Source organism: Lepidothrix coronata, unplaced genomic scaffold (genome assembly GCF_001604755.1).
Source record: "Lepidothrix coronata isolate B3197 unplaced genomic scaffold, Lepidothrix_coronata-1.0 Scaffold35, whole genome shotgun sequence".
In the NCBI taxonomy this organism is placed as follows: Eukaryota; Metazoa; Chordata; class Aves; order Passeriformes; family Pipridae; genus Lepidothrix; species Lepidothrix coronata.
In genome coordinates, this window is record NW_016690215.1 from 2,001,542 (window position 1) to 2,028,070 (window position 26,529).

At 39.7% G+C, this 26,529-nt stretch overlaps 1 protein-coding gene across 2 annotated transcripts in view; it reads left to right on the forward strand.

The window, feature by feature from the left end:
• The window catches only part of CLCN4 (chloride voltage-gated channel 4), a 40,004-nt gene extending 26,259 nt beyond the window's left edge, over positions 1-13,745 (forward strand). For both annotated transcript variants that reach the window (XM_017812338.1, XM_017812337.1), the window contains 4 exons: positions 589-775; positions 3,712-4,110; positions 7,836-8,052; positions 9,577-13,745. In XM_017812338.1, the coding sequence (XP_017667827.1) occupies positions 589-775; positions 3,712-4,110; positions 7,836-8,052; positions 9,577-9,667 (894 nt within the window). In that variant the 3' untranslated portion in view covers positions 9,668-13,745. The remainder of the gene's footprint in view (positions 1-588; positions 776-3,711; positions 4,111-7,835; positions 8,053-9,576) is intronic.
• The last annotated feature ends 12,784 nt before the right edge of the window (positions 13,746-26,529 follow it).

The window sequence follows — 26,529 nt, forward strand, 5'->3', positions numbered from 1 at the left end:
AAAATACGTAGCAAACTGAGATGAAGAAATTGCTGTATCTGAGCAGTCAACCTCTTTTCTCTGAATTTTTATTCTGCATTTGACATTTAATTTAAAATCTGGTCTGATTTAACCTGAAAATGTAGTAATAAAACCATAAAGTGCTCCATCTGATAGAGGGTGAAATCAAGATGTTATTTTCTGTTAAGCTCCTTCTTAAGCCTATGACAGAATCATGAACAGTTCCTGACTTCCTGCTGAGAAAGCAATAAAGGCAAAGCCAGGAGCATCTTGACTTCAAAACCAGACTATTATTCAGAAACACCATTTATCTCCCAAATTCAGTGTGGTGGAGCAGGTAGGATTCAAAATTAATTTAAAAAATGCATTAACATTTTATAAAGCTATTAATACACACGTAGCCACATAAACTCAGTCACTGCAGAAATCTGTGTCAGACCATGGAGATCAGCACTGTAGGGTGCCATGAGGCTATGGCCTTCTGAGCCAGTATTTGATAAGGAAACTTGGTTTTCTTACTCATAATAAAAAATGGTTTGATACTAGTAATTTTATTCAAGATGCTCATGTGTCTTTATTTCATTCCAGATCCCTTCAGGCCTTTTCATTCCTAGCATGGCTGTTGGAGCCATGGCTGGAAGGATGGTTGGGATTGGAGTAGAGCAGCTGGCATATCACCATCATGACTGGATCATCTTCAGGAACTGGTGCAGACCTGGGGCAGACTGTGTCACACCAGGACTTTATGCAATGGTCGGAGCTGCAGCTTGCTTGGGTATGAAAAAACATGTACACATGAAAAACACTGATGTTTGGTGACATACAAATTGTATTTGTGTCAGGTGCTATGCTGGCATTTCTGGATGTAACAGAGGCTGAAATCAAGATGTGATGGTCTAAAGAATGGGCAGCTGCCTCTAATGACCTCCGGTGATCTACCAGGTAGTCAGCAACAGAGAGACCTGCAGCCACCAATGGCTACTCCTTGTAATCCGTCAAAAAGCACAGACAAGGAAAATAAAAAACCTAAAGTTAGGCTGCAAGTTTCCATGTAGCAGTATTTTTGCTTGTTTTTTTTCCTTTTGATGTAATTAAATTCACTGTAACTGGACTAAAACTATTTACTTGTTTAGACTGTGCTCTCTCTCAGTGCAGGGGAAACAATTCCTGGTTCTGATAAAATTTTAAGCTTACAGAGGTAGAAATTCTGGGTCTTATTTTGGCTGTGTGTCGTGCTATGGTCAACCGAGCTGTATTTTGTTTTGACCATAAGCCAATATCAGATTACACTCAATTAATAGGATTTATTGGATATAACAGCAACGATCTGTTAACTATTAAAGCAAGATCATTGAATAATACCTCACATATCAAATTTCTATCCATAGATGCAAGAGGAATGTTACAAGCATACCATCTGAACATTTTTTTGCCTGATCATATCTTTCCCTTCTGTACTTGTATGGTCTGTCTCATTTAATTGTTGTTATTGATATTGTCATTAGCTGATGAAAAAGTAGTGGGGTGCATAACACATGATTAATGTGATTGGGTAGGTTTGAAATGAAAGATGTACTCAAGGAAGAGCTGGAAAATTTTCATATTTGGATGCTTATACTGGAAAAGCAGGATCATTTGTGTGATCAGTTATAGAGGAAGCAAGGGTGGGATTTGCTTGAAAATTTAGTGTCTGTAATGTAGACATAAACATCTGAGCTAGCTGTCTTAATACCCTTCACAGTTAAACCAGAAAAATGAGACACTGGAAAGATCAGTCTTATCTGGCAACACACATCTAAAACCAGGGCAAGTGAAGAGATAAATTTGGCCTCAAAAGGACCCGTTTTTCTCTAGAAATTATATAGGCAATCTGGATCTTCCCTTTGGATGAGAACACCTACAGCAGTGTAGAGACATTAAAATAGCTAGGATTAATCTTACTGTCAAAACAAGTAAAATGCTTCCACTTCTTGATAAATGATCTTAATGTTCATAATAGAAATAATACACAAAAATTTTGCTCTGATGTTCCAGTTGATCAGCTAGTCTGCATACAATGATAGGATCTTAGAATATGCTGAGTTAGAAGGGACCAAGGAGTCCAATTCCTGGCCCTGCACAGGACACCCCAAGAGTCACACCATGTGCCTGAGAGTGTTGTCCAAATGCTTCTTGAACTCTGTCAGCCTTGGTGCTGCGACCACTGCCCTAGGGAGCCTGTTTCAGTGCCCAACCACCCTCTGGGTGAAAAATCTTTTCCTGATATCCAACCTGAATCTCCCCTGGTGCAGCTTCATGCCATTTCCTCTAGTCCTGTCACTGGTCACGAGAATGAAGAAATCAGTACCTGTTCCTCTGCTTCCCCACGTGAGGATGTTGAAGACCACAATGAGGTGTTCCTTCAGCCTCCTACAGGCTGAACAGACCAAGTGGCTCAGCCGCTCCCCTCCAGACCCTTCACCATCTTCATTGCCTCCTTTGGATGCTCTCTAATTGCTTAAAGTCTTTTTTATATTGTTGTGCCCAAAACTTCACACAGTACTCAAGGTGAGGCCACAGTAGTCTCTTCTTTTAAAAGGTCCAAATTAAGGTGCAGTGATTTTAATAGTATGGTGAGACATACAGCAGAATGGTCACAGCTTGTACTTAAGCCCAAGACCTGTCTTGTCTAGAGTAAAAGATATGGAGTAAGTATTAAATGATCCTTACTCTGGTATCTACTCTCAGCTTTTCAGAGCCAGAAGTTTAAGGCATTCCTCAGATGAAAGTCATATCTGGATCATTGTGTTAAGTAATCAACAATCTAATTTTCCTGTATGCTGCTAGATGAACAGCATCTTTTTATGACCTGTTTCTGATTTCTCTCATCTAAAATGGTACTTCATTTTGAGGCCTAAAAATAGCAATTCATTACATTTACCTTTTGAACGGAGGCAAAGAAATGTTACCTAATAATTCAGGAATACATACACACTTGTCTGCAGTTATGTGGCTATTTTTATCCTTTAATGTAAACTGATGGAGCAACGAGGTTGCTTATGAAATTAATACAGAAAGACTAGACTGAAAAATATAGCTACAACCCTGTCTATGGCTGCATGCCTAGATGGCCTCAAACCAAGTTTTTATACACAGTTCAAACTGTATTACTATAGTGATATCAAAAGCTAGGCTTTAACTATAACATGGCTCTTGCAGTAGCCCTAAGCTATTATAACATAGGCTTTTGTAACCGTGTTGTGCCCAAAGGTAATGCTTAGCTTTCTCTTCAGCATGAATCCTATAGATAGTCCAGTGTGAAAGCCACCTCTCCATGCTCCTACCTGCCTCAGCCATGGTACTTAACCTGATTCCTGGAGTCATTTTAGAGGGGTAATGGCAGGATTTAATTTTAGTTTCTCAGGTTTGAGATGATTTTTTTTGGCATCTTTTCTGGTTTTCAAGCTCTGTCTTGGCATTCATTGTTTGCTTTTCAATGTTAGCATCTTTGGCGTCAGCAAGTTCACTCAACCTTCTTGATGAAAATTGCAGTAGATGAAAAATATGTTTCTTCAGTGAAATAAGCTCAAAAATACTTCACAAAGTATAAGGGCAAAGTACTCAGCATGAATAATTACATGCCTTTACAAGTGTAAGACTCAAAAATATAAATGAGTTGCTTAGTATGTATACCAGCACTGAGAGAAATTTGACTCTTTTCCTTGTTGGCAGGTGGTGTTACTCGAATGACGGTCTCTCTGGTGGTGATTATGTTTGAGCTAACAGGAGGCCTGGAGTACATTGTACCTCTTATGGCTGCAGCTGTCACAAGCAAGTGGGTGGCAGATGCCTTTGGAAAAGAAGGGATCTATGAAGCTCACATTCATCTGAATGGCTACCCATTTCTGGACGTGAAAGATGAATTCACCCACCGAACCCTGGCAACTGATGTGATGAGACCAAGACGTGGGGAAGCTCCTCTCTCTGTTCTGACACAGGACAGCATGACGGTGGAGGATGTTGAGACACTTATCAAAGAGACTGACTACAATGGCTTTCCAGTAGTGGTTTCAAAAGACTCGGAGAGACTTATTGGATTTGCACAGAGACGAGAGCTGATTCTTGCAATAAGTGAGTAGAGTATCAGTGTGCAGAAGTTTGATTTTGAAAGGAGTTTTGATTTACTAGTTGCTAGGACCTGGAAGCTTTTCTATTGCTTCATACCACCTAGTAGAATTCTGTGGGCTTGACCTTTGTAGGCTTAATTTTGCTGTCACTAAAACCAGTATAATACAATTCTGCTAGAGACAACAGAGAGAAACTCAACTCATATGGCCAGAATTTTTCTCAGAAGTAGATCAAAAGCCAGTGCAATGCTGAACTTCCTGCAGTCCCCATGGGCTGCCAGAAGAAGCTGGAGCAGTCATAAACTTTTGTCACCCTGTGATGAAATATAAATCCCTGTGCTTCTTTTTGTTGTACTATCTCAGTTTTTCTCACATGTAGGCCTTTATCCCTACAGGTGGAAACTTTTTCAGTGGAGGATGTTTGGTAAAAATTGCTGAGTTTTGTCTAGCATCCAGTGGATAGCTGGCTGGTTACCTGAGAGCCCACATCCAGGCCATTGAAGGCTTTGACCCAGCAGGCCTTTTCCTGGTTGGTCTGATGGCTAAGTAGGGATGATTGAAAAATAGGTGTATTGGATGAAAGCAAGTTTTCCCAGCTTTTCCATATCCCAGGCATCCAGAACTGCAGAGGTCTTCAAGGCTGCCAAATCAACCCCACTGTCTGCTCCCAATTCTGGCAGTCCTGTTGAGGCCCAGATGGGCAGGCAGGCAAGCTGCTGTCTGGACATGGTTGCCTTGTACTTTGCAGGGGAGTGAAAGATCTGGTATATCCAAATCTCTTTGACTTGGAATTATTCTTCTCTGCCTGGACTTGTTTCGTCCCTCTGCTTCAGGCACCTTTAAAAAATTGTTGTCTCAGATGAAAATTCCCATATTTTTCAGATGAGAAAATTAATAAATGGAAAATTTGGGTTATTTTTGAAGGTAACTTTACAGCTCTCTTCTCACAAAGCTAAAATAAAATTTGAAATAATAGTGCTCTTTAAAGACATTTTTTAATGCCTATTTATTTTCATGTCTGGGATGAAAAAAGACTCAGTCTAAGTCTTTAGACCTAAAATTTATATTAATTTATTTAAGGACATTCAACTATTACTTGATTCCCCTCTTCTCATCTCACAGAATAAAGTCATCAATACTACATGCAGAAGAAGAAAAGAGATGACAGAGATTTCACAGAGATACTGTTTCAACCAAGAATCCTCAGCTTCTTTCTCAGGCCCAGTTAATTGTGCATCAGCAGTATGCTGATTCCCTGGTGGTCCAAGGAATACTCTGGGGAAGTACTCCAATTCCCTCAAACATCTGAATTCTTGGGTGATGGCAATAGCTACCGAGTCCTGCATCAAATACCCATTCACACAGAGCTATCTGCCTCATGATTTGCCCCTACATAATTTATTTGTTACTGAGCAGAGCACTGAGCATGCTCTAGAAATGCATCCAGTACCTGTAGAGTTAATGGCAATGCCATTTCCAATTGCTCAGAAGCATCCTCAGGAGGATTGCATCTTTCCACTGATCCTTGTTGAGTAGATAGGCAGGTCAGGTGGGCAGAGTCACCCTCTGGGAATAGGTGTCTACATTTTAGATGGCACCTACTTTACAGTCTTACAGAGGGGAGTATTTGACCCTGTAAAGCTTTTCTTAAATTTGGCCAGCTCCAGAGGCACTGTACAAAAGGCAGAGCCTTGGACAATAGCCAGGTGGCCTGTATAACATGCTTTTCCCAGCGTGGAGTTGAGAGAGCAACATATTTGATGTAGGCTGTGAAATGTGAACTCCTGAATATGAGAGGCTGTTTCACATTTGGGAGAACTAATTCACTCTCTAGCTGCGACAAGAGCCTTCTGCATCGATTACTCTTTAAAACTAGACATCGTCATCCATTTGCTTTGCTCTTTCTGTTAATCTGTATCTGCTTTTCTTACCCACCGACTGCAAAAGTGATCCGTTCTGTTTTACTTTACTCCTACTCCCCCGTCCAGTGAGACTCTGTACAAAATCCACCATTTTTCTGATGCCACTGAATTTACTCTGTAGTACTACATCGTTCAAATTTCTCCAGAGAGATGTTTGACATGGAAGAGTGAAATCATGGCTTTGGCTAATCACTGTTGTTCAGGGTCATTGCTGCCTTGGGAACAGCAATGTGGTAACTGAAGCGCTTGGCCTTATTTCTTTGGGTGCAGCTTTGGGAAGGAAATACCTTGCTGTCAAAGGTTTTTATCAAAGGTGGGAGTTACCTTCAGTTTGATTAATGTTACCTCTTGGCACAGATCATACATCAAAGAACTATGCAGGCATATTCACACTTGAAATTAGATGTATGAATCAAAGCAAGCTGAGACAAAGCTAGCATCATTTCTATAAATTGCAATAGGGCTTGTAATATGTAGGGTGAGAAGGCTGAAAATCATATGCTGTGCTGATATTAGGTTTGAGCCAGCACTGCTCCAGTTCCAGAAATATTACAAGACAATGATAGTTAAACATAAAAAAAATTGCAGCTGGAATATGTTGCAAACAATTACTGTCTACACATTACAAGTCACAGGAGCAGGTTTCTGCACTTTGATTGATGGCAATGAGCTCCAAGAATATATACATATGCTTTGAGTATGTCTGATTTGCTGTATCTCTTAAGAACAGAAGCAACCTGTGTTTATCAAAGATAGTAGTTCTAACTATTTACAAGAATTCATAAAAAAACAAGGAAAAGGAGACAGAGTTAAACCCACAGAACCAAACATGTGATATGCTTATTCTGGGGAGAGAGAAGTTGTCTCTTGTTTGGATATCTGTCTCATATATTGTTTATACCCTATAGTGTTGAGTAGAAATGAGGTAAACGCTACAAAGAAAATAAACTACTTCCATGCTAAGAATTCTTCTTGGAGCATACTTTAAAGTAAAAGGCTTATACTGATGACGTAAACTCCAGATGCAGGGTGATGTTTGCTTTGTAGTTTGATCAAAGTATTAACGATAGCTTTTGAACTTTTAAAAGTGGTCAAATATGTGCTATTGAGAAAAACTTATCAAACTCATTTATCCCTATATTTTGTTCCTCCCTTTACTATTTTCCTTTAAGTAGGATAGTATTTTTCATTTCTCTTTTAAAATTTATATATGCAAACTCTATTTAAGGAACTGAGAGTAAGCCTACAAAGTTTATTCTGCATGCCAGAGAGGTGTGCTGGTCTAGAACAATACCACGCCACCCTGAATCCCTGGGATGTGAGTTTGTAGTTCCCTAGCTTTGCATTCATAAATCCATTCACCATGTCCACATTTTCCCAACTCCACTGAGAAGTTTTTCTCCAAGCCAGCTGGACCATACACAACAGCTGCTGACTCCACTCATTCAGGCATATAATAAAATTTCTTTTGCGATTCTCACAATGGAGGAAATCACATATGGTCATTTGAATTTGACAGAAATTGGATTAGTGATGTTCGTGAAGGCAGTGAACTGCATATTTATTCAGAAAAAGCATTATGCCAACCAAGGAATAGTAAGTGCCTGTGAAAATATCTCTTATATTTGCTTCAAGGGCGCAATGTCTCAAGGAAATTCAAGTTTGCTCAGTAACCCCAGCTTCTGGGAATTAAGTATGTTAAAGACAAAACCAAACTACTACTACCTTTGCGTTCCAAAGGAGGACTTTTTTTTTTGTTTGTTATCAAGCCTAATTCACTGTCTACATTGATCTTTCTGTTGCACAGAGAATGCAAGACAGCGTCAGGATGGGGTGGTGAGCAACTCCATCGTGTACTTCACTGAGGACCCCCCAGAACTGCCACCCAACAGTCCCCATCCACTGAAACTGCGTCGTATTCTCAACCTGAGCCCTTTCACTGTCACTGACCACACACCAATGGAGACTGTGGTAGATATTTTCCGAAAACTTGGACTCCGGCAGTGTCTTGTCACTCGCAGTGGGTGAGTAGTTGCTGAGTCAAGCACACTTAGAGAATCTGAGGAGGTTTTCTTCAGCATTAACAAAACCACCCTTTGTTGTTATTTAAAGGCAAGTATAGACGGTAGCTAATTAATCACCACCTCTGAGACAGTCAAGTGAATATTTTTATTTTTTCTTATTTTATGAATGGAAGAATAAGGGAACATCACCCAGAGTCTCTCCAAGGCAGCAAAAGAAGTCAGACTCAGAACCAAAATGGTGTTTGCTGGGTTTTATGTTTCATTCTGTTCTCCCAAATCCTTAGTGTATTTAGATAAAGTAAATATAAATACAAAATAAACTGTTCTGACTCCCACTATCACTCAGTTTTCAACAGAGGCAGATCTGGCGAGTAGTATTGTTTGGAAAGAATGTGTCTCTTTCTAGACATCCAGCTAGATTAGATGCTTGAGAAGAGTGTGATAAAGGTGTCCCTGGCGGAAAATTAATCTATTCAGTTTTGTTTATGGGATAATGAAAAGGTGTATAAACTAAAGGCCCTCAAAAAAAACAGCTGAAGGAGGTGGGCAGACACGAAATTAGGAGAGTAAAAAGCTGCACCATGTGGAGTAGAAATAACATTCCATAGTTCCAATGGGATTTGAGATATTTGGGCATTGTGGCTCATCCCAGGATCCAGTAGTAAGAAGAAACTTTAGAACAGGATAACAAAGCCAGAACTATCCCTTTCAAATATGGAAGACTAAAATTTATTCTTCTGTCAAGATAACTTTTTGTTATGCAAAAGTATCATGTGTCAGTTGTTATTATTGATGCAGTGTCCTCAACATTAAGAAAATAAGAATCATTATTGGGATGCAGATTTAGGTCCTTATTTTAGGTGCCTGGATTTGGAAATTTTGACCTTGAGTTTTGGCACTTACATGAAATGAAAAGTGGAAAAACTATAACGACGACATTGTTTCAAAATTCAATGCCTAATGATCTTCAAGGACTGGAAGTAAAAGCCCTTGAATACTGAGGGTTATGAAATTTTTGACTGTTGGGGCCAGACATCCCATAGGCCATGTCTTTCTTGATGGGTATAGTACATTTAGGTTCACATAAATGAGAAATTACCCTTTAAATTTGAAGGAATTATGCTGTTGGACAGCAAGAGCTTCAGAAATTCTGTGCTTAACTTACTTTGTGTATTACCAAGCACTGATGCCTTCATTTTGTGCTATTGGTCCTCTGCAGCTTGAGCCTAAGGAAACTCGTTATTTTGTTACACAAAGTGTTAGTTGTTGTAGCTCCTCACTCAGTCATGTTCCCAACAAAAAGAGGTAACAAGCCAAAGTATCTCACTTTATTATCATGGCCAGAGTAGTAGAAATACATGAGGTGAAAATACTTTTATAAAAAGATAATCACTGGGGAATGGATGAGATGGACAGTGCTATATGGAAGCACTCACAAAATGTCCCTCCCTGCAGCTGAACAGAAAAAAACCCTGGATGATAAATGAGATGATTGTTGACCTTTCCTTTCCTTTTCTCCTCTAGGAGGCTGCTGGGTATCATAACTAAAAAGGATGTATTAAGACATATGGCTCAAATGGCAAACCAGGACCCTGAATCTATCATGTTTAACTAGACTGGTAAAGGAAGAAGAAAGTAACCCCAAAGGAATCTCTTCTAGATTAACACAAAGGCTATGTTTGGTGTTTCATCTTGTTTAAAAAGAAAAAGGTAATGTGTATGAGGAATGGCCTGATATGCCTCTGACAGAGGGAGTGGATGCAGGACAGCACTTATTTAATGAGGAAGGCAGTTTAGAAGCTCTGAGCAGCTGCAGAGATCAAGCTGTGTTTCCTTAATGAGATTCCCAACAGCTCAGTTGGAGTGTTGGTGGGTATAAGTGATGTGGTGCTTGGAGACAAAGAGCCAGGAGCACCAGTGGGATGCTTCAAGTTCACAGTAACTCGTGAGGCAGGTGTGAAGGGTAGGAGACACTGTTTATGTACCAGCTGCCAGGAGAGGTAAAGGTCTGTGTTCCAAGCTAGAGAGTGTATATTGAGTAATGTCAGTTGCTTTTGTTACTGAAATCATGGCTATTTATTTGCTACTGAATTATACCATTTTCATAAGGGAAAAAATTGTCATATTTTTAAAGGAAAGATTTTGTCATCTTCATTTATCTTGTAAATGTTAAGTGAATTAAGACTGGAGTTAAGTCTTCAGAAGGGAGTAAGAGTACACTTCAACTCACTTTAAAATGTAGTGTCCCTTGCTCCCTGCTTTAGTCCTTTGAATTTTATACCATTTAGCATTTCTCTCAATCAACTCCCCTTACTAGTATTAAAATGTGACTTATTTGTAAGGATTTATTTTTTCTCTATGCAATTTTGCATACAGGTACTATCAAAATTAGTGTAAAACATAGAAACCCATGAAGGAATTTTCTAAAGCACTAAAAGGATGCTGATATCCATCTGTCATCAGTGTTAGTGACAAGAGATTGAATACCTCACCTGTCTCCTTGTGTACATCATCATTTTTCACAAACTGATGAAGTTCTGCATTGATTCTTGGTCCTCCATTTAGGTCCTTTTTGTCATTGCTCTTTCTTGGCACTTATTCTGTAACAGATCTACTCTTTATCCATCTGTCAGTCATAGGATTGTGGAATTCCTCTCTACAACTATGGCTGGATAAGATCAGAGGGACTGTGAATGCAAATGATGATAACAAAGCTTTAAGAATTTTTTCTGTTTGCACCAAAAGCAAAATATTTAACAGACCCTGGTAGGGAACTCTAAGTCACTCAGGTAAAAATGCTAAATTTTCCTAAATGTTTGTTCTGGTCCTATGTGAGATACAGAGAGTCAGCCCTTTAGTCAATACTGCTCTCAATAACAGAATACCAAATTGTACTTTCAATTCTCTGCCCAGCGTTTGCTTTATAGCTATGAGCTTAAAGACTGGAGAAAGGTTGCATCCTAACTTGGATGCCCTGAATCCCTTTCAGATCTCCCAAGAGTCTGGTCCCTTCATTTAGGCATCTACGACCTCTTGTATTTTTGTTCAGATTCATATAGATAACTGGTTGTGTCCAGATGGTCTTCATGGACAGAGACGAGCCATGTCCTTTCATGCCAGAACAACCTGTTGCTTACTCCAGACCAAACCCAGACTGTTGGTCCAACATGTAGGCAATGTACATGATTATTGTGTCCCTGAACTGAGACAACTAGTCAGGTGCACCCTGAGTTAGATGGCTGAAGTTACATGTCACAAATTCCTCCTCTTATCTCCCGTGACCCTGCTTCCTTCTGGCATGTGTCCCACTGCATTCACACGTAGCATGGCCCAAATTGTTGAAGTAAAAGAAACGGAAGTAAAGGGATAATTTTAGTCTGCTAAGTACTCCATTTAACAATAGTGTTTGCAACAGATTGACATAAATTTATATAGCTCTTGCCAAAGCCCATAAATATTTCAGTGTATACTTTTTGTTAACTGAACATCTGCAGTACAATGTATTATTTTAAAGGGATATTGTTAAAACTATATGAACTATAGAACTGAGCAAATCCTTCCTTCTGAAAATAGGAAATACAACATAATATGGTTATTTCTTTTTGTTTTTCTGTGAAGCTGTGAGCAGTCAAACTCATAAAAAACCAACAAAGTCAACAACAAAGCTCATAAGCACTGGATTCCCTCATTTGAACAGAGATGCCATCATAAAATAAAATCAGTTCATTACCACAACTAGACCCAAGTGAGACTTTGTACAAATGTCAGTTTCTACCCAAAACTTCTAGAATCGAAGGGATTTGGACTAAGCTGAATAGGCTGACTTTTGAGAGTGATCTTGTTCTTAGATTAAAACTGTAGAACTGTGTTCTACTTTCCACATTTGTATCTGCTGATATTAATACACCACATTTGATGAACACTTTCTCCGTCTTCCTTTATGTTTATGTAGTGTATTCTCCCCATCTGAGCAATCCAAAATACTTTTGTTCATAAGCCAAGAGAAGTAAGTTGGTAAGTGAATTCAACTACTATTTGAAATCAAATTCAAGGCTTCAGGTAAAAGCAGAGGTCTAAAGTCTTCTCTGTTAGTGAAGGAAATTTCAGTCCTTGTAGCATTATAATGTAGTTCATGGAAGGCTACCTCTGAAGAGCATCCATAGTACTGAGGGCTGTGTTTGCTAAGAACAACCAGGATAGTGTATCAACACTGCAAATCATTATAATTTTCTGAGAAAAAGACATGGAGTTGCCTAACTGAGGTTAATCTGGCTATGAATATGAATTCACATGGGCATTGACTTAATTTATCAGCTTAAACTCAGTGGCTATGCATAGGCATAAACTTGTGTGGTTAATTCCCATTAATACTCAGAGGCCTGATTTAGTAAAACCAAGAGTCACCCTTGTGATAGTTTGTCACCTTGTCTTAATAGGCTATTTAGGAGGAGCCCTCAGGGCTTAAAAACAGGATCCAAAAAAATGGCATGGTGGTTTGTAAGAATCAACAACAGAAGGAATCGAGATTTATGCAGTTATTGTGGGTGCAGTTTGACCCTGGGACTATCACTCAAGTAAAAAGCAGGTAAATGAGTCTACAGCTCTCTTCTATCAAACATGTTCATTTTTAGATGGAATGCTTTAAAATATCTAAGAGGTCAAGGGAAAAACCTTTAGATATGTAACTGTGTACTGCTGCTCCTTGTTCCAGTGTCTTTTCAAAATATGTTAAACCCTCTTAGAGCAGGGTCTGATATCTAGCTGTCCAGAAATGGCACAGTCATGGCTAACTTCATTTGCTTGGCATTATCATCAAGGCCAAGGCTGATGCCAGAATGACACGGAGGGCTTTGAAACTGGATAGACTTTGCTAATTAGAAAACTTCCTCCATGCTACAGTCTTTGTTGCTCTTCACATGAGTGTCTGAAAGGAAAACACTCTTAATATAAATGAATAACAAGCTTTTCTCAAAAAATGCAGTTATGATATAATGATTTAATTTATTTCCCCATAACAAGCCCATTATTAGTCACTGTTTTCCATCTGTATTCCTAAATATGTCTCAGAAGTTACTGAATAGACTCCAAGAGGCATAGATCTCAGCCTTAACTACATATTTGAATTTGTAGAGCTCAAGACAGTCACATAGTGTGATCAATCTGAGTTACATAAGTACTTTAGTATATACTGCTCACTTCATGCAACCTCAGCTCAATCCTTGTGTTCAAGCAGTTGGCCTTCAAAAGTGTTGAACTAAACAAGAGGATGAAAACCTTTAAATGATGCAAGTTCAGTATTGTACCTTTGTTTTGCATGAACTGTGTTCAGTTACATTTAGCTTCTGGTGTGTACTTGAAGCAATCTATACTAGAAAGTTTAATAATAAAGTACAGAACATGAAAGACATTAGACAGACACTTTGGCTGTCACAGTGATACTAATTATTAATTCTTATGCTTTGATGAAGCAAAAAAAGAATATTTAAGAAGTACCGGAAATTCGTGGATTCCGTGTTGGAATGACACTATAATTCTGACTACAGTTTTGCTTTGGTTTTATTTGTTGGGTTTTTTGTTTGTTTGTTGGTTTTTGTTTTTGTTTTTTTTTAATTGTAGAAAACAGTGTATATGTTGCACCTTATAAAAATGATGTTTGGACTCTATTTTTTAAATAAAACTGACAGTACCGGAAACATTTCTTGGTCATCTTATTAATTAGAGAAGTATTTCACTTAATGCTTCTGTATGATTTTGATGTTTCCTTTTCCACCTATAGGGCTAACTCAAGCCTGATGAATGATTTAGGATATCCAATTCAATTATGGGTTAGGTAACATTAAGTAAGGAGTTAGTAAAGTTCATACAGTGGACTTCAAAGAATCAGCCTTGACAGCTGGCTGTTTTACTTTCAGAAAAAAATGTTTTTTACTTTAGCATCATAAATCCCTTAGATATCTAAAAAGAGAAGAAAAAAGAGTTATCTTACTAGGTTGTTCTGTTTACAATAATCATGAAGCTTCTTTAAAACTACATGTTGCAAAGGCCCTATGGTTTCACTTTTGGATATATTTTTCAGTTGCGCTTTAATTCAGAGCTAAGATCAAAGACTTAAAGTGACAGGTTCAATCATGCCCATTTAATTGGATGAAACATCCCCTAAATCTCTGTCAGAAGATAAATTCTAGGTAGTAGTGAGCTCCAGAAAAAAACCAAAGCACAGGAGGTGCCATCACCAGTCCTTTCCTTTTTTACAGTAGCCTCATGGTTAGAGACTCTGAACCTGGTAGGGCTGGAATCCAGTTATAATGTTAGATGAATGTCCTAAGTCACACAATACAGGTCTTGTACAGTTCAATTAGTTACTATGGTACAGCTGCTTCTTTGCTAACTGCTGCTTTAGTTGTCTTTCTGGCAAACCAGAAGGAGCATTGTCCTACAAGCATTTGTAGACTTCTGCTTAAAGATAACTCAGTTGGCTATTCTGAGTCATGTTGAGATGCAGATTCTGTATCTTGAATGTCATAGGGAACTTAGGCTTCTGCTTATAGTCTTGTAATTAGCATACTGGGAGGTTCATCACATTTTTAGGCCTCGCTGTAGCCTGAACACAGTACTTAGCTTCATGTAAGTGAAGTTAAAACCTAACATCTATTTGTCATTGACCAGAATATTTAACCATCTTCTATTCAGTCACTGCTTGAGATCAATCATCATTTAGATTACTTTATTAATTCATGATTTTTAATCTCTTTCCTACATTTAAGCATTTGTTTCATAATCTTATTTATTTATTTCCCAATTTACTAATTCAAGTGGTACTATAATTACAGGTAGAACAAAGGTATAAATGGTCTGACTGACATTTTTCCACATCACAGATAATTAATATTGACTCTGAATTATGTTTTGGCCCCTTTTCAACTTTTAAGGAACACTACTAGAAAGCATTAGTCACAGGAAGACAAGGAATAAATCATAATCTCCTCTGCACCTCTTCTTTCCAAGCCTGTGGGAACACACATGAAACTATTACCTTTCTCTCTTTAAAGCCAGGTTTAGGTAACAGAAATCCCTGTATATTTGATGGCTACAGCAACTCCTGTTGAGTAAATTTCTCCATGCCACCAGGCACCATTGAAAGAGTACCCGATTTCCCTCTGTGTAAGGATAACCAGGTAGGCAAGTAACCAACATCTTCATCCCATCCTCCTTTTCTCACTTCCCTGTTTTTCTCCTTGTTCCACCTCTAGCCCCAACCCATTCTGCCTCTTTCCTGCAGCTTTTCTGTAATAACCCCAAACCCCACAAACAGATCCACACATCTGCTCTCTCTGTTCACATGGAACTTCTGCACAGAATGCAAATTTTTCAGGAACAAAGTCATTAGCTAAGCTACAGTCTAGTTCCCAGCATTATTTCCACTGTATAAACATTCAGTGCTGGTGAATTGTAAAAGACATGCTGTTGAGGGACCAGAACCAGAGGTCATCTTGCTCATCTGATGGTCTGGTACATACAAACCACAGCAACATGTACTGCCTTATTTGCTCTTCTTCTGGCTCCGTGTTAGAATTCTGCCTTCTTGGTGTTCAAGCTTCAATAATATAGGGGAGAGGGGGAATTGTTCCTTTGCCAAGATCCCTTTTATCTCAGGAGAATGCCCCATTCTTGAGACTATGAAGTTTTTTTGCCTCTCTTACTAAAGCTGTTCCATTCTTTGTGAACATATACATTAGGCCAGGGATGAAAACAGCCTTCTTAGCAGTGGTTATGTTTGCTCACTGGATGGAGAGGCGAGAACTGAAGCCAAGGCTCCTGCCTGCCATCTACCTTCCTGCAGAAATCATGGAGACTTTATATTAAGGGAAGTAAATCTGTATGTGCAGGGAAATGAGGGAACTGTGAGAAGTGGGTGGTGTAAGTGCCTAACTCAGGCATTGTGAGATGCAGATGGACATTCAGCCCAGGACAACCTGTGGAGAGGAAAGGTAGAATACACATTAATTCTCCATGTTTCTAACAGGCAGCACTCCACCAAGATGACCAGATCCTGCAGTTCCTATTTTAGGTGTCCAGAGTTACACCAGACATCATCTAGGATGTGTGAGGTCTTCACATCTGCATCTTGACACCGACCATCCTCTCTAGTGTAAAAAACTGCAGTAGCTGTGATTGGCTGATAGACACAGGAGTGAAGGGCAAGACTAAAATGTTTTCCTGTGGCAAAGCAGCTCCAGCGTGGAGTACGTGTGGCTGCCTGGTGGCCAGCTGCTCATAGACAAATACAGGATCAGCTCTTCTGTGGATCACTCAGTGTGATTCCACGAAAGGGTGAGCCCTCTCTTCTCATTCCCTTACAGAAGTTTACTCTTTTTAAATAGAGAATTGCAACTCAGTACTGATACAAGGTAAGGGACAAGAAACAAGTGGTTGACCCTTTCCACTCCAGTCCCTACCAGATTAGTGCCTTCAGCCCGTCTGCTCCTTCAGCAATACATTTATGTATTCATTCGTGTGTTTCTTGGCACAAAGACCCTTGAGAAAAGCCCAGCCTACACCATTCCTTTCCCTCAAACCACTGGCACACTGAGAAATACCAGGTGCTCTACAGTGATATACAAACAGCAGTTAGAGCAGCAGTACAGACGCCTCCTCCCCAGCAGAGCTGGAGGCTGCTGCCACCACTACCTCCTCCCATCTCCATTGTCCTGGCACTGTGGGGCTCTGGGAACAGGAATGCACAGAGGAAAAAGGTGGAGAACTGTGATACTTGGCTGAGGATCCACCCTGTTGGGACTGACTTTTAAACTGGTCCTCAGAAAGTCTGTCTGGCCATTTCCTTCCCACTGCTCCCTCCTGCTAAGCTCACAGTTTGTCAGGGGAGGAGTATTCAGTGAGTGAGTGCATCACATGTCACAGCTGCACCAGGAACTGCAGTAAGCTTATTTTTTTACAGATGCACAAAGTCGGCCTTTCTCAGATCAATGAAAAGCAAATCCATTGTTGTGTCTACCACAGCTCCATCTCCACTGAGCACAATAGGCTGGCATTTTATCACAGCAGCCAGCCATAGTCTATCCTCATATCTTTCCTGCAGTGCCCAAAAGGCCTCATAGTTGTCTTTACATTTAGATTTTCTGTGAGCTTCAAAGAGAAGATATTATCAGTTATAAGGTATTCAAGTACCAGAGCACACTTGGGAGAGGCCAGAGTCCTCATGTGCATAAGGAGAGCTAGCAGTGGCACATGGGTGATCTGTGCTGCCTCTGAACCAGCAGACAACACTGCAGGTACCCCTGCAACATGTTGGGGCAAACACTCCCCAAGGAGTAATGGCTTTAAACTGAGAGACGGCAGGTTTAGGTCAGATATTAGGAAGAAATTCTTTACTGTGAGGATGGTGAGGCACCGAGGTTGCCCAGAGAAGCTGTGGATATCCCATCCCTGGAAGTGTTCAAGGCTTGGATGAATGAACTTTGAGTAATCTGGTCTAGTAGAAGCTGGTCTGGTCCTGGCTGTCTCAGAAGGGGTTGGAACTAGATGATCTTTAAGGTCCCTTCCAACCCAAACCATTCTGTGGTTCTATGATTCCATTCCGTGCTTCACCGATTGCTCGAGGTATTTAGTGATCCACTGCTCCAGGGTCTAAATTCAGCTGCAATATTTGTTAATCAGCGTCAGGATAAAAATGAGCAGGGATTTAGTAGCTCCGATGGGTTCGGGCCGCGGGGGCCACTAGGTGGCATTCCAGTCCTCGGCATGGCCGGGAGGCAGCAACAGTGCCACCAGCTTGCTCAGGCTGACAGAGGCCACCAGGGTGTCCTTGCTGTCCACTGACTTCTGATTCTTGCAGGAAGCAAAGCTGTACAATTGTTTGCTCTAAAAGTGTAATTTTTCTCATGAATTTTCTGAGATATGCCAATTAAAATTATTTTTTTTTCGCTTGATATATTCTGGTGGGAAAAGGAAAGGGAGAGGAAAGACAGAAACCTTTTTCTTTGTTTGGACTATTTGGCAGGGCTAAAGCATGACTGTCTGCTTTGGCTCTTTAAACCACATATCACATCTGTAAAAACATAGTGGCAAAAGGAGGAAAAAATAATCTGCAATGCTTTCCTGGTGGTTTCTGTAAGGCTTTCATGTAACCAATACATTTTCATCAATTATGCATTTAGGTCACAGGAAGAGTTGGTTGAAGGAATTCCTTTGCCTTTTCAAAGTTGCTGTCAGGAAGAAAATATAGCCAAGCTGACGGAGCTAGAAGAAATGTAGTTTTGTTCTCCTGACCTGATATTTTTCTTTCCACTTTCTTTACCATCATTCCTATTTGCATAAGCATTTCCCCTGGCATAGGAAAATCTGTGTAGGGAATGCACAAGGGCCCTCAGAACATTGAAAGGTCTTATTTTGCAATGACAATTCTAAAATATATGTAAACAACATTAAAGAATTGAGTAAAAGGCCTTTCCTGTAAAACATTTGGTCAGATGTTGAAAAAAAGCATAGGCTCCTTGGTGGGCAGCATTGCCATATGTAACCTCTAGGCTTCTGTGCAATTTACAACCCTAAGTTAGGTGCTTAAATATCCTTTTAAAGGTATAATGAGAATTAAGTGCTAAGGAACAGGTTCTACTATAGCCACTGCAAAGAATAGGCAACAGCTGATGTTAGCTACTGAAAAATGCCAGAGAAGACCTTAAAATCTTACTTCTTCCCTATACTGGTGATCACAGGAGTCTCAGAGCACTTGCTCTTTTTCTTGTGAAAAACGTCTGAGAAATTGTGGAAATGCTGATGCTGTGGTGCTTAGAGAGTTGAGCAGGGAAGCAGAAATTGAGGGCTCAGGTCTTTCCACCACTACATTTTTAGGGAGGCTGACACCATCCTTCAAACCCTGGCAAAATTAACATGGGAAAGGCAGGAGGGAGAAGAGAGAAATTGCTGCAGTTAGTAGGAGAAGGAAGCTCTGCATTCCTACCCTTTTTCCCGACTCTGATTATGTATTTCACTTACTCTTCTTAAATGTACAATATATTACCAGGCTTGGGAACAGAGACAAAATGGAAGTTTCCCACCTCTGAAGCAATTAGGCTGGAGATTTTCCCTTTGCATACTGAGGTCCAGCATCATGCATTCCTCTGGCTCATTTTCAACAGGATGGGCAAAGACTGCTTTTCTCTCTGCTCCTGGCCTGAAGGTTGGGCTAGTCCCTTGAGAGACAAAGCTGTGGCTGCTGAGACCTCCATGATGAGGAGGATCTTACAACCAGGTGATGCTTTTCCAGGGCATCACTTCTTCCTTGGATCACTTACCTGAAAGTAAGTAGGTTGTGACATCCAGCAGTGCCAGAGCACCAGCTCAGGCTGGGGAGAGGCCAAAAGGCATGAGGTGGGTGACAGGAGGCTAAGACAGACCAAGCTCTCCCACGTGCTGACTCCATAAGCTTAGGGAGTCGTGGCAAAGCACAGCGCTCTTATTTAGAGATCTATAGCTGGCTCTGAAATATATGGCTACATAACAGGAGGCAACTTGGACTAGCAACAACCCTCCCTCCTAGAAAGTATGGAGAAAAGATCAGCAGTATTTGTGCCTATAGAACTAGAATACCCCAGGACCAGGGTTAGCATCTTAACCTAGTACGTATTGCCCTGTACCGGCTTGTTTGGAACAATGTATCTGGCAATGAGTAAATACATTTCTACTGACTCTGAGGGATTTGAGAGAGATGATGAAGAATTTGTGAAACTTCATTTGAAGTTGTTATGGACCAAAGCTGTTTATTAGAAAATAGGTACTTATACAACCTTGGGCTGAGGTATCTCTCTGCTACGAACAAAACACAGAATATGCCCCTTTAATCCAGAGCAATTTTTATTAATTTGTTTTCATTTTGGAAGTGAAAGAGCAGTGAAAGAGCTAAGTACTACTTCAAAGGTTAAATTTAGCGTATTTGTACTATATATGCATAACCATTGAAGATATTTAGATTGATTCTCAAAATAGTCTCTCGAGCAAGAAGAAAATCTCGTAACTGTCTTAAAAGAAAAAAAAAAGTTAAATTCTGCAAAAATTAAGGTTACACATGCAAAAGTAAGAAGTTTGCTTATGTTTATGAAATAAATCTGTCCTATGAGACAGAGCACTTGGAGGCAGGGCTCTTTCATGCCTTCCTCTTGGAGGTGTCCTACTTTCCACAAATGCTTAATATGCATTTCACAGTATGAGAATGACTTTAGCATTGGAACGGGCTGCTGAGGGAAGTGGTGGAGACACCATCGCTGGAAGTGTTCAGGAAATTACTGGATGTGGCACTTAGTGCTGTGGTTTAGTTGACATGTTGGTGTTCAGTCAAACGTTGGACTCCATGATCTTGGAGGTCTTTTCCAACCTTAATGATTCTGTGATTCTGGGGAAACCTCTAGGATTTTAACCTGAAGCTTCTGGTTCTGCTGCTTCCTAGATTTCTTTAGTAAATTTTTAATTATTTAGTCAATGTTGACCAGTAAGAACAAAAAAAAAAACAACAAAACAAAACCAAAGTTTTCTCTGATATCATCTGCTAATCCTGGTATTCTCCTGAGAATAACTCCTAAATCACTGGGCTGCTGACTAGGATTAAAAAGCAAAAATGGCATTTCTGAGAGCAAAAGCCTTCATTTCCTTTACTTCCCTTGCAAATACAATTAAGTGGATCATTCTGAAAGAAAAAATTTTTTGTGACGTTTTTGTGGGGAAAAAGCACTCCAAAATATTGCAGTCTCCCCCCACCGAAGAGTGTGGTTTTATTGCTTAGGCAAAAACACAAGTCATTTCTACAGCTCCTCTTAACCCCTTATAGGCACTTAGATCTTCCTATTTCTGCCAAGGCTGTATCTTACTAAATTGTGGGAATAAAGTCTTGACCTTTGTTAGAGTAAGTACTAAACCATCCATTTATTCTGTGGGGCCTAAGATTTACAGCCTGTTTATGAAAGATAAGAAAAATCAGGCTTTGAAATTCCCACTGACAAATTTTGCAGGAGTGGAAGTATTAGCTTTGCTCTTCTACTTATTCATACTAGGAGTTAATTCTGGTTTACTTTGCTCTAAATCTTGTTTACTTTCCGTTTTCCAGCATTGCTATCAGCTAGAAATTACCTTTAGCCCTAGAACTGTATTTTTTCTATTTCTGAGCAATAGTATATATTAAAGTGTGTTAAGTGCTTTTAAGCCATATACTGGCAGGTGCTATATAAATATTTATCTTTGTTATGATTGCATAAAGCAGAAGACTCAGAAGTATATAAAAGAAAAAAGAAAATAGCCCCACGTTCTGCCCTTAGTTTTCATATCTATTTCATAACCAATTCAGCAAGAGAAATCCCTCACAGAAAGAAAATATCCAAACTGCCTTGCAGCACAAAACAAGGCTAATTTTAATTCATGTTAGATTTACACTCACTGTTAATTCAATTTTGAAATGACCTTTGAAACAGTTTATCCCAAACAAATGTAACTGAAGGGTTTCATAAAAAAGTACCTTTTAATAATCTCTTCTTTGCAATCAATCCATATTCTCTTTTGCTTTTGTTGAAATGGTGTTTATTTAGAATATTCCAGCTAGTGGGATGGTGGAAATGGGAAGGATGTCTTTCTTTGGGGAAAAAGTCTTTGTGGCACTCAGTGTGTTTGCTGGACTGTTCTTGTGCTATTGTTCCAGAACCACTAAAGTTTACTTAAAAACCCCAAAGTTTCAGAGAGGCCAGGTGCCTTATATTATATGCTTGAGTGTTCCTTCCTGACCGAGTTGCTTTTCCCATTAGAGTTTTTTGTCCCATTCCCATCTGAGGTTTGTTTCCTGTTCCTTTTCATTTCACCTTAGCTTTTCATGCAATGACATCCAAATAGAAAGAGACAGTCATTGCCATGGTTTTCACTCTAAGACTGAACTTCCTGTCTTTTATGGCTTATAATCAATCCCATAATGTCCTGTGATTTCTATGTATGAGTGGCAAGAAGTAAAAGGGAGTTTATTTTGCCTATATGCAGACAGGCCAACTTTCACACATTAGGAGCAGCAACTAATCACCCACAACATTTCCTAAAGTTTATGGTGCTGGCAGACAGCTGTTTTTGTTCCGATCTGATGGTTTCTTTGCAGATTCCTGCTGCCAGTAGTGTCTCAACCACTTTACTAGTGCTCCAAGCACCACACATCCTGAGCTACTGCCTTTAAAGCTCCATTCTACTTTATACAAACAAAAGAAAATTGGACTGCCAGCAAATACTAAGGAAACAGACATATTGTTACTACAGCCATATGCTGTACCAAAGGGAAATTTCAGTTACCAACACCTAGAACTAAAAGAAGAAAATTATAGTATGTAGGCATGCATCCCAGGCCCCTCAATAAAAACTTTTAACCTTATACTTTGTTTTGATTTTTTCCCCTTTTAAATCTTGGCTCTTGAAGGGATAAAAAGGCCCTAAATCAATTGTTTACGATATAGGAATTAAGAAAAAGTTACCTGTATTCCCTGAAACTTAATCAATGTTACTGTAAATGCATGAACTCCACATACGCTATAAATGTATAGAAGTTTGGCGTTGCCTAAGTGATTGTTGATAACAATATTTAACAGCTCTTTAATACTTGACTTGATTAATGTGTAGCTTAAGAGACTGAGAAAAGCACTCATTTCATCTCTGCAATGCTGGCTACACAGTTTTGTCCATAATCTCCTATCTGCAAAGTTGTTCTGACGCTTCCTGTCTTCAAAGACCTCAAAAGTACGTTCTTGAAGCCAAGAATACACCCTACTGCTGACAGTACGAGTGCCTGTCTTTATACAGAGCTAGTGTTGGAAGACTTGCGTCTTATGCTATTGATAGCATCAGGTTGAGCTTGCAAATACTGGTGTGAGGTACCCAGAAATGTTCCCTTTAATGAGTTCAACCTGATGATCGGCAGTCTGAAGATAAAACCCTCTAGGAATGAAATATGTGAAAACCTTAACAAATTCAGCAGGTCTCTGAACTGTAGTCAGTTGTTAAATACAGGAGAAGAAACAAGTGGATTGAGGAAGGGGAAAAATTCCATTTAATCAATCCATTAAACAATAACTTATTGTCTCTGAGTAATGAGGTATAAAAACCTGAACATTCAAAGCAGATTCACTTTCTTTCTCTCCCACTGATACAAACACATTTTTAATCACGTGTATTTGTTCAGTACAGTCATGCTGTTTTTAACTTACATCTAATTATTATTTATATGATAATAGTTTCTAGGAGCCCAGTCACAGATCAGAAGGCTACTGTGTTAAATATAGAAGACTTGCAAAAAGACATATCGAACCACAAAGATGCTAGGAAATCCACTCAAAAAATTCGGTGTTGTTTTTCCAGTTGGGTTTATCATGCTTCTAATTAATCTGCTACAAAAAAACACAGTAGCAAGCATAGTTTACTAAAAATCAACAAAAAACAGATCTTAAATAATGCATGATTTGCCAGAGCATCTAAATACAAGTTACATTTTAAAATTCATTGAAAAGCTTGAATAAAATACTTGAAAAGTATTTTGTTAAAAATCTTACAACTACAGGTTCAATAAGTAAGGGGCGAAGGCATTATTTTGTCTTTAATGTGAGCAATTGTACTTATATGAAAAAAAGAACAAGTCCCTAATGCAGAAATTTGGGTGAAATTCTGTTGGTCCTCCATTATACAAGAGTGCAAACTTGTCAGTTATAATGGCCTTATATACTGATTCTTTTGGAAAGTACCTAATACACAAAAGAAACGTTGTCCCAAAAGACATCAAAAAGCACTTTTCTTGAGCAGCAAACAACTATTTGGCTTTTGCAGAGCTGCTAGGAAGGATTATCAGAGCCTGCCTAACTAGAAGTCAAGAGATGTTCTCCTTCTGGGAGAAGTTTAGATTGGATATTAGGAAAAAATTGAAAGAGTGAACAGGCACTGGAAGAGGCTGCCCAGGGAAGTGATAGAATCACCATCCCTGGAAGTATCCAAAAGGCATGTGGATGTGGTGCTTGGGGACATGGTTTAGTGGTGAACACAGTGGTGCTGGGTTAACAGTTGGACTCTATGATCTTAGGCGTCTTTTCCAACCTAAACAATTCTGTGATTCTTCAAGTGGTGTCTCCAATGACTCAAAGGCACTGGCATAGCTTCTGCTATGCTCCTTTCTATAACAACATTCAAGTTACTGCAGTTGGACAATATCCACTGCCTCAACTGGAGATCAGCCTTTGGTCCCAGCATCATCTAGTGCAATGTAATGTTATGGTGATGATGGGTTTGATAATCAGATAGGAGAGAGGACAGAAGATATATCATAGCAATGTTTTAACTGCTAGCCACAGGGCACAGTATAACCATACTTGTAGGTGCAAGGCTGGCTAAATACAGCAGGCACTGGAAATCAACTTGACATCAACTAGATTCCTGTTAAATGTGTTAAGTGTATTCATATTTGGAATGGTGCCAATTGTTTTAGGATTCAGGCCACATCACTCTAGACCCCAGGGAGATATATTGCCTCCAACAAGCCCAGCAAGTGCAGGCTCAGCAGAGCTCTGCTGAATGAACTGTCTGTGCTGCACTCCTGCACTTCACTTTCAGCCAGTGCACAGATTTCCTCCCGCCCTGAGGAAGACAAACATCTCTAGTGGTGCTGCTCTTGAAATCTCAGGGGTCTCCTGCTGTTAGCTGTCTACCTGGGGAAGGTCACTGTGGCCCCAGCAGTAGGAAAATGGGCTCAGAATTAAAAGCAGGAAGCAGCCACAGCTGAGGCCCTCCTATGGGGCCACATAACAACATGCATCCTATCGATCAGTGCAAGGCAAGACAGATAACCCTTGAGAGGCAAGTATTTGCACCCTTCATATCAGGCACCTGACCTGGGTGCCTGTGCTCCTGGGATCCTTTTGCAATCAAGGAGACAGTAAGCCTCTCCTCTGAGCTGTCTGCTGGATGCACATACTGTTTCTGCACTGGTTTCCTAGGGAGGCAGCATCCCCCGTCTGGAAACATAAAGGTCTTAAATGCTTTAAGTAGATCGTGTGGGAGACTCCCTCCTCTGCTCCACCTCATCAGTGAGTTGGCAATTGGACGCAACACACACAGGTGAGAGGAGAACAAAGGAAATCTCCTTTATTTCTGGAAGAAGAAAAATAATGCTCTATTTTTCTTTTAAAGTATGCAGGATTACCAATTCATTTATTCATAGTACTTGGTTTTTAATCTGTCGGGGAATAATGACCCATTATTTTATACTTATGGGAAATGACACTTTCTAGTACCTGGTATTTGCAGCTGTCAAATTATATATGTCAGCATCTGTCACTCTGCAGTGTTACTTAACGAATGAGTTTAGCATATCCCAATGAGCTTCTACTAGAATGGAGAAAAATATTAACACCTTTTCTGGCAACTGTAGGGGCTGACTGCTTTTTTGCCATATTCACTTCTGCTCTATATAGTCTCACCATATACAACCTAGGCTGCATTGTCTCAAGGGTTGTAACAGGCCTATTAAATGCACTGACATACAGATTTCTGCTTGAATGGAATATTTTCCTTTCCTAATTCAAATGACTTAATGAAAAATGAAAATTACAGCATTAAATCAGAGAGAATCATAGAGAATCACAAAGTAGTTAAGGTTGGAAGCAGTCTCTGGAGATCATCTAGTCCAACCCCCCTGCCAAGGCAGGGTCACCTAGAGCAGGTTACACAGGAACACATCCAGGCATGTTTTGAATGTCTCCAGAGAGGGAGACTCCACGACCTCCCTGGGCAGCTTGTTCCAGTGCTCTCCCATACTCCATGGAAAGAAGTTTTTCTTTATGCTGATGTGAAACTTTTTGTAGTTTGTTTTATGGCCATTACTCCTTGTCCTGTCACTAGCATCAGTTAAAAGAGTCTGGCACCATCCTCACACCCACCTTGGAGATATTTGCATGTATTGATGAGATCCCCTCTCAATCTTCTCTTCTCAAGACTAAGCAGGCCCAGCTCTCTCAGTATCTCCTCATAAGAGAGATGCTCCAGACCCCTAATCATCTTTGTGGTCCTCTGCTCCTGTAGTTTATTTGGAGTGTCCAACTTATAGCTGATCCATACACAGAGACAAGACTCTTCCTTGATAGATATTCTTTACACAAGCTTTCCTTCTTTTGTCACAAATTCTGCATATTTTTCTACATTGCAAACTGATATCTATTTTATAACCACTTATCTGCTGCAAAAAACAACAACTTACCTAGGCATCATTTAGCAACACCAAGTAGACAAGCGTGTCATTAGCACACAGGAACAACTTTGCTTTTAAGGATCATTGCATCACTGTGATTTAAGTATAGCAAAAAGAACAAAAGCCAGATGAGTCAGAGAGCAAGGAATAGGTGATGCTGCTCCAGAGAGGAAATATATTTTTGTCATACTCAAAGGCATATTAGTTTGTTTTGGGTT